The sequence below is a fragment of the Nycticebus coucang genome, chromosome 17, assembly GCF_027406575.1.
Source record: "Nycticebus coucang isolate mNycCou1 chromosome 17, mNycCou1.pri, whole genome shotgun sequence".
Classification (NCBI taxonomy): Eukaryota; Metazoa; Chordata; class Mammalia; order Primates; family Lorisidae; genus Nycticebus; species Nycticebus coucang.
In genome coordinates, this window is record NC_069796.1 from 51,608,129 (window position 1) to 51,618,863 (window position 10,735).

At 46.5% G+C, this 10,735-nt stretch overlaps 1 protein-coding gene across 5 annotated transcripts in view; it reads left to right on the forward strand.

Annotated features, from left to right (window-relative positions):
• SLC36A1 (solute carrier family 36 member 1) overlaps positions 1 to 10,500 on the forward strand; it is a 53,746-nt gene extending 43,246 nt beyond the window's left edge. For 3 of the 5 annotated variants that reach the window (XM_053567104.1, XM_053567103.1, XM_053567101.1), the window contains exon 11: positions 4,744 to 10,500. In XM_053567104.1, coding sequence (XP_053423079.1) covers positions 4,744 to 5,033 — 290 coding nt within the window. In that variant the 3' untranslated portion in view covers positions 5,034 to 10,500. The remainder of the gene's footprint in view (positions 1 to 4,743) is intronic. The other 2 variants (XM_053567102.1, XM_053567106.1) reach the window with 1 other exon arrangement.
• The last annotated feature ends 235 nt before the right edge of the window (positions 10,501 to 10,735 follow it).

Sequence of the window (10,735 nt, forward strand, 5' to 3'; positions counted from 1 at the left end):
AGCAAAGTATCTCAGGAATGGAAGAAAAAGTATCCAATGTACTCAGCCCTACTATGAAGCTATAGTATAGCTTTCACATGAAGGCTATAACACAACTATAGCACAAGACTATGAGGAAAGGGCTAAGGAAGGGGAAGGGAGGGGGGAGGTTAGGGTGGAGGGAGGTCAATAGGTGGGGCCACACTTACAGTGCATCTTAGAATGGGTACAGGCAAAACTTACTAAATGCAGAATACAAATGTTTACATACAATAACTAAGAAAATGCCATGAAGGCTACATTGAACAGTTTGATGAGAATATTTCAGATTGTATAAGAAACCAGCACATTGTACCCCTTGATTGCACTAATGTACACAGCTATGATTTAACAATAAAAAAAAGAAAAAAATTACAATAAAAAAAAGAAATGCACATAATTGCGCTTCGTCCCAGATTTATGGTCCTCCAGAGATTCTGATGGATGCTATTTTCCCAGAAAAACTTTGTTGTATAGCAAACAGAGGGCTGATAGCAAGAAGACCTGTGTTCCAGCCATGGCTCTGTAGCCAGTTAGCTGTAACCTTAGGCAAATACCAAATTGTTGTCATGTGGAATGTGAGAAAAGGCCTAAGCAACAGCAAAGATTCCCAGACTAGAATCACCTGGGCAGCTTTTTGAATTCTAATGCTGCTACGCCAGAATCCATACTCAATGATTCTGTTTATACTACATTCTAGAATAGGTTGAAACTAATTTCAGCCGAGAACATTCAGAACAGTGATTGCCTGGTGGGAAGGGAGGTGGATCGACTGGGAAGCTGCACAAGGAGACTTTCTGGGCTGATGGTGATGTTCTGTGCTGCCGGGAGTATTGTTTACAAGGGTATGTGCATTTGTTAGAATTTACTGAATGGTACATGTAAGATTTGTGCATTTCATTATATGCATATTTTATCTCTAAAGAAAAAATACTATAAATAAATATTAGAGTCTAGTTGAAAAAAAGAATATTTTTATGAGACATACTTATCTTACATAGTAGTAAGAATAAGAACAAGTTGTTACATTACTTAAAAAACATCATGATGAAATAGAAGGCCTCTACCTAATCTAAGAAAAGATTCTGATCTTCACACTTCTGTCTGTATTCTGTTTAACTCTTATCACAGAGTGGAGCATATCTGATTCCACTTAGCTCTTTGATGAACGGCCCACGTGACCTCCCACGCAATGTGAGAGAGAGTAAGGAGGTGACTGACTCTCAGGGCGGGGAGGGGAGGGCCCGTTGTCTGACTTGTCTTCTGCCAGGAGTTCATTGTCTCTGATAATGTATCCTCCCTTCTCCTCAGTGGAGGTGCTGAAGTGGCTGGCACTGGAGGAATAGCTCACACTGCCTCTATTGATGCAAACCCAGGTGGGCTAGAAGCTACCTTTCTGGACAACCCTGAGTTCTAGGAAGGTCGCCCCATCGCTCTGCTGTGTGGTCTGGAGCCGCACATCAGCTCTCCTCTTATCAGTGAGATGAGGGGAATATCCCAGGACACATCCTAAGGGACCCAGACTGGGTTGTACAGTTCCTTGGGGTTCCAGGGTTGGGTGAGACTTCAGTGGTCATCAGTAGTAATAGTCACCACTTTTCAATGGGAGGTGAATTGAGGCTGAAAATGGTAAACTGATTTGCTCGGGGCCACAAAACTTATCAGGCAGGGGCTAGTAGTGATACTAGTAAACACTGAAGCATTTATTATGTGCTTTTAGTGCTCTGCATTCTTTCCATGAGTGATCGCATCTGACCAGTCCTATTTAGTAGTTGGGAACGTGAGTCTCAAAGAGTTTGAGTAACTAGCCACATAGTGGTAGAGCTGAGATTGGAGCCTGGACATTCTGAGTCTGGAGCCTGCAGTCCTTGAGCACCTCTCCCTGGGGTATGGTTCTCCTACTGCCGTCTTAGTGCACTTTCCAACCCCCTGGAACACCCAGGGCCATCACTTTGAGGCTGACCTTAGGCACATGGAGAACCAGGCTCCAGAGAGGGCAAATGTCTTAGTGTGGGTCACACAGATCAGCTCTTGCTGAGTATTAGATCACCCATTGTGGGAATGCCATTTCATCAACAACCTACAATTTTTATAATACTTCCAATTTTTTTTTTTTTTTGAGACAGAGCCTCAAGCTGTCACCCTGGGTAAAGTGCTGTGGCATCACAGCTCACAGCAACCTCCAACTCCTGAGCTTAAGCAATTCTCTTGCCTCAGCCTCTCAAGCAGCTGGGACTACAGGCTCCTGCCACAACACCTGGCTATTTTTTGGTTGTAGTTGTCACTTTTGTTTGGCAGGCCTGGGCTGGATTCGAACCTGCCATCTCTGGTGTATGGTGCTGGCACCTTAGCCACTTGAGCTACAGGCGCCGAGCCAATACTTCCAATTTTTTTCCCTCAAATTCTCCCCCTCAAGATTTGAGGGATGTCACTCACTCTGTTTACTTAGAAATAATTAAGAGCTGAAACAGGCTTAGCACCTGTAGCTCAGCAGGTAGGGTGCCAGACATACACCGGAGCTGGCCAGTTCAAATCTGCCCCGGGCCTGCCAAACAACAACAACTACAACCGAAAAATAGCTTGGTCTTGTGGCAGGCGCCTGTAGTCCCAGCTACTTGGGAGGCTGAGGCAAGAGAATCGCTTGAGCCCAACAGTTTGAAGTTGGTGTGAGCCGTGATGCCACGACACTCTACCAAGGGTGACAGCTTGAGACTCTGCCTAAAAAAAAAAAGGGCTGTGCCTGTAGCTCAAGGAGCAGGGCGGCGGCCTCATATACTGGAGGTGGTGGGTTCAAACCTGGCCCGGGTCAAAAACTGCAAAAAAAAAGAGCTGAAACAGACTACTTTTAATTTTCCAAAGCCTTGAGATCAGTGAAGATGTTATTAGGAATTGCCATTAGGGTTGATGAACATAAGAAATAGGAAGAAAGGATTGCCCCTGGATACCAAACTGTGGCAGAGGTGGATGTGAGGCTCCATATCCTTGGACCCCTTAGTTATTAGGCTTTGAATCCCTGTCCAATTCCCTTTGACAAAGCAGAAAGAGGTCAGGGCTGAGTGTATGCTGGAGTCTCTGCCAAACCCTTGTGGTTTGTCCCTGGGAAAGCTAACCTGGGTATCTACCTCCCCATTGCTTCACAGACAGGATCTTTCTGCTGATCCAGCAGACACTTGCCTCCCTCCTTCCGTGGGTCCTGCCTTTCTGTCCTCATCAGGTCGATGAGGTTACTGTACCAGGGGCTTGAGGTCCTGGATCCTAGTGCCAGTGCTGGCACTTTCTATCATTTTACCCTCTGGGCTTCTCGTCCCACAGTAACTGTGATACTGTTGTGGGGTTCTTATCTATGCCCACATATGGGGCAGATTACCCCAACAGTGCTAGACAATGCTGGGTGTTCTGCAGCGGTGGAAGTGTTCTATGTCTGTTCAGCATAATAGCCACCAGGCTCCGGTGGCTGTTGGGTCTTTAAAATGTGGCTAGTGTGAGTGAGAAACAGAATTTATTTGATTTTAATTTGCTTAAATTTAAATGCCACCCATGGCTATGGGCTGCTGTCTTGGACAGCTCGACTTCAGAGTATGTGTGAGATGGGAGTCATGAATCTGTCTCCCCTGCTAAGCCTTGGTTCCCACAGGCCTCCCACCTTACTGCAGGGAATGATATTCCAGTTTAAAACTAAGTGTTTCTGATAAAATCTGTTCTCTAACTGTAATTCAATCCTTTCTTCTGGTGCTCAGCCAAAGCAGCAGCGAGTGATTCAGACACTGGAGATAAAATTGGCTTTGTTGGATGGAGATACCCTGGCAGTCTCCCCAGTGCGGTGCCTTCTTTACCGTGACCTGACCACATTTTTGATTTACGAAAGGAAGTTAGAGCCAAGCCCCCCATGGAAAATGTAGCCCTTTTGTAAGAATCACTGAGGTAATAGATAAGCTCTGGATTGCTGTTTTAATGCTAAGGACATTGTTATTTGGTTATGAACAAGTTAAGGATGCACTTTTCATGACCAACAAGATGAATATTAGTGAGGATAACATGTTGTTAAGTGTGTGTGTGGCCTCATTTGATCATGACGGCAGCTCTGTGACATAGGGGCAGTCAGTACCCTCATTTTGCCAACAAGAAAACTAGGGAATAAGAAAGAGTTCCAGCTTCCCCAGTGTCACCCACCTAGCAGCATGTGAACATAGAGTCTAATTCCTGAGCCCACAATCCTTAATAGAACTGGGAAGCCCTGGCCTCTGCTCACCCATGGGAAGATCAGTTAAATGTAGGGTCAGTGGGTGTAGGAAGGATCTGTCCAGCGATGCCTACGAACAACTGGCTTTATTGCCTGTTTGGAAATGCTTTGTGAAATGGTTTATCATGGTATTTTTTCCAAACGAGGGTTCCCCCCAGCCATTTTGTTTGTTATTAATCAAGTCGAGATGCTCATGTTGGAGGTGTCCTCAGTGGTAAGAAAGCAGTTGCTCAGACATAGTCCACTCCCCCCTCTTTGGCAGAGACCAGATTGCCCTGGAATGTGATTTGGTTCCTTTTTGCTCAGAAAGATGGAGTTATGCACTGTAGCAGGGAAAGCTAAAAGCCAGGGGACCAAGCCAGAAGATCCAGGTTCCCATCCCAGTTCTACTGACCTTGTGGTATGCCCAGTTATTCCACTCCTCTAGACATTCATTGCTTGGAGATTAGACTGGATAATGTCTAAGTTTTCTTAACCCTTAACAGGTGCTGAATTTGATGCCCAGGGAGGGGACCTCTCCCAGCTCTGGGGAGTCTTGAACAGGTATGTCCTCTCTCCCTGCAGGTGTCTTGGCCATCCTCATCCCCCGCCTGGACCTGGTCATCTCCCTGGTGGGCTCCGTGAGCAGCAGCGCCTTGGCCCTCATCATCCCACCCCTCTTGGAGATCACCACCTACTACTCAGAGGGCATGAGCCCCCTCACCATCACCAAGGACGCCCTAATCAGCATCCTGGGCTTCGTGGGCTTTGTGGTGGGGACCTACGAGGCCCTTAGTGAGCTGATCCAGCCAATCAATGCTCCCACTCTCATCAATGCCACCCGCGCCTTTATATAATGATCTGTGTGCACCTCCGCACTGTCTACCCCATCCCCAATGCGTCCCCCAGTATCTGACCCCAGAGCTTCAGATCTGATCCAGGCTCTGGGGAAAGGCAGGGTCACTGTCGGGGAACCCCTCTATGTGGCCCGTAGGTACTTTGGGCCAAGTAAGCCTGAGGGCAGGAGAGGGTGGGGCACAGACTTGCGGTAGATAACCTTCGTGACAGTGCTGTCATCCTTCATTCATACTTCTTTTAACCCAGAATTCTTCAGTTCTTTCCCTCACACCTTCTCCATCCTCCACCAAATTATTCCTGTTGCACAGCTCACTTTATTTAAAACTTTTAGGGCCCCTCCCCCACCTCTTGTCTTCTCCTTTCCTGGGCCAGGCTGAGATGAAATAAGTGGGCACTATTCCCCCTCCTCATAAAGCTGATCCTCTTCCTTATCTTTCTCCCAAATATTGTACCTCAGTGTTCTCCCTAGTCAAGTCTTGGGGGGCTGGACCTACCAGATGATTTAAAACCAGCCCACCAGACTGGAGTTTTTAACTTTCCTCTCTGACTTGCTGGGACCCCCAGGGCAACACCTTCTCTTCTCTGGATTCTTCAGTATGGGTCACAACACTGTATTCTTAGTTGCTTTAGCTCTTAAAAGACATATGAAGTGCTGCCTAAACTGAAAGTATTTATATGTTATTTAAAATTAGCTTTCTGTTTTTAGACTCTGTCTCTAGATCTGGGGTTATTATGAACTGTTTCTTTCTCAGTAAACTTTTATTCAGCTTCTCCTGCTGAAAAGAACCTTGCTCCAGGAAATGTCAGTCTTAGCTGAGGACCCCAGAGGTTTTAATCAGGATCCTCTAAAAGTGTACCTCTCTGGGAGGCATGGGTTTTGCCTCCCGCTGACCAGCCTGGTCTCATGCTGAAAAGCTATTGGAGGACTCAGGAAATCTCGTGAGTACCCTGGATTGAGGGAGGGTGGCTGAGTGGGAGATGTAGAAAATGGTTGCTTTGTGTTCAGGCCCATTTTCCAGCCTCAGCCCCCACCGAGCTAAGAGGATGGCAGCCCTTGGTGGCTGTCATGCAAGGAAGACACCCACACTGTTGCCACGGATCAGATATTGAGGTCAGTGTGCACAGAAAGCGTGAAATTAAGTTCATAAACTTCACAGCAGCTGGTCTGACACTACGCATGGTGCTTGTTTACAATCGGGGGGGATGGGGCAGGACCAGTACCCACCCTGCCTCTGTGACCTGAACTTCGGCAAGAACCACTGAACACTAATTGGGACCCCTGTTTTCTCCCCAGTTGTGCCTCCCTGAGTCTGGCAAACAGCCCCGGGCGGCTCACCTCAAGGCCAGACCTGAGATTTGGGGCAAACTGCAGAGAAGGCAGGAGGATGCATTGCTGGGCTTGGGGGTGCCTGCTCTTCCTTTCCTCCAGGCGTGGGCAGTATTTCAGAATGGCGTTCATTAACTACCCAGCTTCTGCTGTGAGCAGGCGTCGTGGCTGTGTGTGTACAGAGCGGACTCTCGCCTCCGCTCCCATCACCAGGTTCTTGCTTACCTGGAGATAAAGTTCACCTTGCCAGTTGGTTAAGGGAGAGCAGCAAAAATGTATCAGGGTTTTGTTTTTTGTGTTTCACCAAAGTTCATAAGGGGCTCCGTTGTGGCCCCAGCTTTTTCTTTCTCTTCTGTTCAAAGCCAATAGAGCGGAATTGAGGTGAAGGGACAGGAAAAGGGGACTCTCACTGAAGTGAGTCCTAACCTGCCTAGTAATGTATAATATTAACTTAAGAAGATGTCATCACTGTTCTCCCTTAGGAGAGTGACACTTTCTACCCACCTTTTCTGCTGTTTGGTGGGTTCTAACAGGTGCTTTTGTGACCAAGAATCTAGCCGGGAGCAGCAGAGGCCCTACCCTCTGAAGCCTAAGGCTTGGAATTACCAAAGTGGGCTCAAGTGTGCTGTCATCTCCTGTTGCCAAGCTTGGGCTCTGGGGGCCCACCCATAGCCTAGCTGGCTGCCTCCAGCAGTGCTAAGAATTGTTTTCATTGAAAGGTATGTGCCAGTTGAAGGGGCCAGACTTGTGTACTGCCCCCAGGTTCCTTGGTGGAGGCTCCTGTGTACTCAGAGTTGCTCGAGGCAGTCCTGTTTGGGTGAGTTCTGAGATTGGGACCACGATGCTGGAAACTGAGGACTGGACAACGGCATACTGGGATTCCCTGGCTCCAGCTCTTAGCAAACTGCAGGTTATTTATTGCTTTAAGCCCCTTGGCCCTGAGAGCCTGGTGTGTAGGAGGGCTGCCTCTAGCTTAAAGGATCCTGGAAGCTGATCTGTCCTGGTCTGTTTGATCTTATTCCTGTGTTCCTGCTACACTGACAGCCTAACTGCATGGCTCCTTTTGAAGACCCAGGCAAGGCAGATCCAGTCAGAGGGCCTTCTTGGCTGTGCAGCTGAGCAGCTCTTGAGCATTAAGGAAAAGGTCAGCCAGAGGAAAGTTGTGGGAGGAAGCCCTCCCTCCTCTTCTGCCACCGATAGGGCTTCTTGAGGCAGAGAGCCCTCCCTGGAATCTTCCCACTGCTGTTGGGAAACAGCCTGAGCCTTTCCCCATGCCCTGACTCTGCTGCCTGGTGAAAAGGCACCAGGACAGGTGGAAATCGGATCGTGGAACTACAGAGCAAAGGCTTTCTGGAGTGTTAGGCTGTATCTGCTGCAGCAACGGCAAACTGGGTTTTCTGGGCAGATGCTGTTGTGCCCTGTGCCCCTGCCACCATCCCCCCAGTTTCTATGAGCCCAGAGGTAATAGCTTTCTCAGAGCCCCCTGTGGTTCTCTCCTCCAAATGCTGCTGTTGTGAGCAGGTAGCTCTCAGCGGTGGTGTCTCTCCTCAATGCGAGCACTTGCTGGGAAGATTGTGACCTGGTATTTTCTGTTCACTCTGCCTAGGAGTTGTCACCCTTCACAAGTGGCATTATGTATATTGTGCTGCTGTCCAGCTGCTGGGAACCCTTCATCTGCACAAATCCTGGCCAGATGTGTAGAAAGGTGTGACATGTTTTAGCTTAGACCCACTCTTGCCTGACTCACCTCTGTTGCCAGATTCATTGGCTGATGTTAACTGCTCGCTGTTGACCCTGTGATGGGTAGAATGTGCAGTTGTATGCCTCCTCTTAAGGTGTCCATACCAAACGAGTGCATTAGAAAAATCATTTCTCCCTCCCTGTTCTCTCATCTTACTTTTTTTCTCAAATTTCTCCCTTCTTAGACTGTCATCCCTATTTAACACTAATGTTCACCTCATGCTTTTTGGAAATGTAAAAAATCTTAATCTATGTCTGTTTACAGCTCTCTCTGTTCATTGTCCCAGCACAGGGATCGTATCATGGGTTTATTGTGTAGCTGAGAGATGTTAAGGCAGGCCTCTGCCGTGGCTCCTGGTGGGAACACAATGTTGTCTGAGGAGACACAGAGTCCAAGTGCCAGGACTTAATGATTAGGAGGTTGACTTCAAGTCTGCCTTAGAATTTAATTTTCCAAAATACATTACAAATCTCTGAGACCATAAGGGGAAAAAGAAGGGTTTGATTTGCCTTTGAAATCATGGTTAATACTCTTAGGTGGTTTGTCTGGCTGATTACAAGACTGTTTGCTGTGACAGCATCAACCTGTTACATTTCTTCCCTTTGTTTTGTACCACTGGGTCATTCCCTGGCCAGGGGATATCAATGGTGCTCATGGGAGGTTTTTGGAGTAAGGGAGGTGGGAAATGAGGGGAAGGTGCCTGTCATGAGCTATGCCCTTTAATTTCAACCAAGGTGGTGCTGGGGAAGCTATTTTAGTGAATAATAAAATCAGGTGACTCTATTTTAAAGCATGTCAGTGGATGTGTGAATGAGAGGAGTAAGAAAAACAGCTGTACAGCAGGTCTTGATAACTAAAAAGTACGTGTGTGTTGTGCGCCTACGTGGATGTGTATTCTCGGCATGGTACGTGTAGAGATGTGGATCGTGCCAGAGCTTGTAGATCTCATTTTGGGTTCTGCATATGGATTGTGTGTTAAACTTTTCCTTTTCAATAAATGAATTTTATTTTTTATTTTTGAGAGGTTGCAGTTTGTGTCTCTGTTTTTATGTTTTTTGTTTTTTGTTTTTTTTTTCCCTTTTTACATCACTCAAATTGCTTTGCAAGATGTTAGGTTAAAATGTTTCTAGTTTATGCCACAAAGTTCCTAGTGGGGAGTATTCTAACAGTAGAACCATCCCTGGAATCAAGATGTTCCTGTGAGGAAAGGGACCAGGACATTTTTTTTTCTTTCTCCCTTCCCTAAATCACCTGCTTCCCTTGAAAACTTCCACCCTGTCTGTGCATACCAGATGACCCCACATAACAAGGGGGGTGGTTAGTTTTTTGTATCAACTTGGCTATTCACTCAAACATTAATCTAGGTATGGCTGTTAAGGTGTTCTGTAAATGTGGTTAATATCTCATCAGTTGCCTTTAAGTAAAAAGAGATTAGTCTCAATAATGTGGATGGGCCACATCCAATCAGTTCAAAGGCCTTTAGAGCAAAGCTGTGGTTTCCTTAAAGGAGAAATTGCCTCATGGCAATGTTGGCCAAGTGGACCCCAGAAAATCTTAAAAACTGGCTTCCCAGCCATGACAGGACAAAAGACCAGACATGCCTCATGATACCACCTCCCTTTTGTGATTTAGATACAGCACCTGACCAGCATTAATGTTAAAAGAGAGATCATAAGACTGAAAGGATCGATTCTTTGTGGTAGTAAAATACCAAATTATAAACAGGATCTAAGACCATACCAGGCAAGGGTTAAGTCACGCACCCCAACTCCTAAATAGTAAACTACACTAGGTTCTGACTGCTACAAGGATTTTCTTTCTCTCTAACAACTAAAAAAACACTGGCCTTGAGATAAGCAATATTAAAACAATTCCAGCTCATCCACCTCCAGACTGACTCCCACCCCTAGAAGCCATAACTACAGCTTTGGTTGTATGAGAGACTGATTGCAGTTACCTTTTCCTGATAATGGCCCACTGGCGATGGACTGGTTCTAGCCAATTTAATAGAAGCTGTGCACTTGAGCGCCTTGTGTCCTGAAAAGCCATTTTGACCCACAAGGATCTAATTGTACCAGATTTAAATGTTAGGTCTCCTCCCCAAATTGAACATGGGTCTTACGTAACATGCATGTTTATCCAGTACGCATGTACCAGGGCAAGGTTCATGAATATTCATGGACCTCCTCTTGAATAACCTGTTGAATATGTACACTTGGCTGACCTGTTCAGCTTAAATTTCCCTCCCTTTCTCAAAGTGCCTGTATCTCATCTTAGCCTGAGGCTATGCTTTCTAGCCTGTCAGAACGGTCACCTTGCAGGCTGTAACCCTTTATAAGAAATAAAGCTCTCCTTTCCAATTTTATGATTGCGTGATTTTTACATGAACACCACCAGTTTAATTCTGATCCTGTCTACGAGGAGATAGTGTCACACTGCACAGGATGCACGGTCCCTTCCTTCCACTGCCGAGGCATTCCCCCACGTGGTTTTTACCCATGCTCTCACTGGCTAAAAATTGGAGTTCCTACAATGCCCCTCTTGGGTTTGATTAACTTGCTAGAGCAGCTAA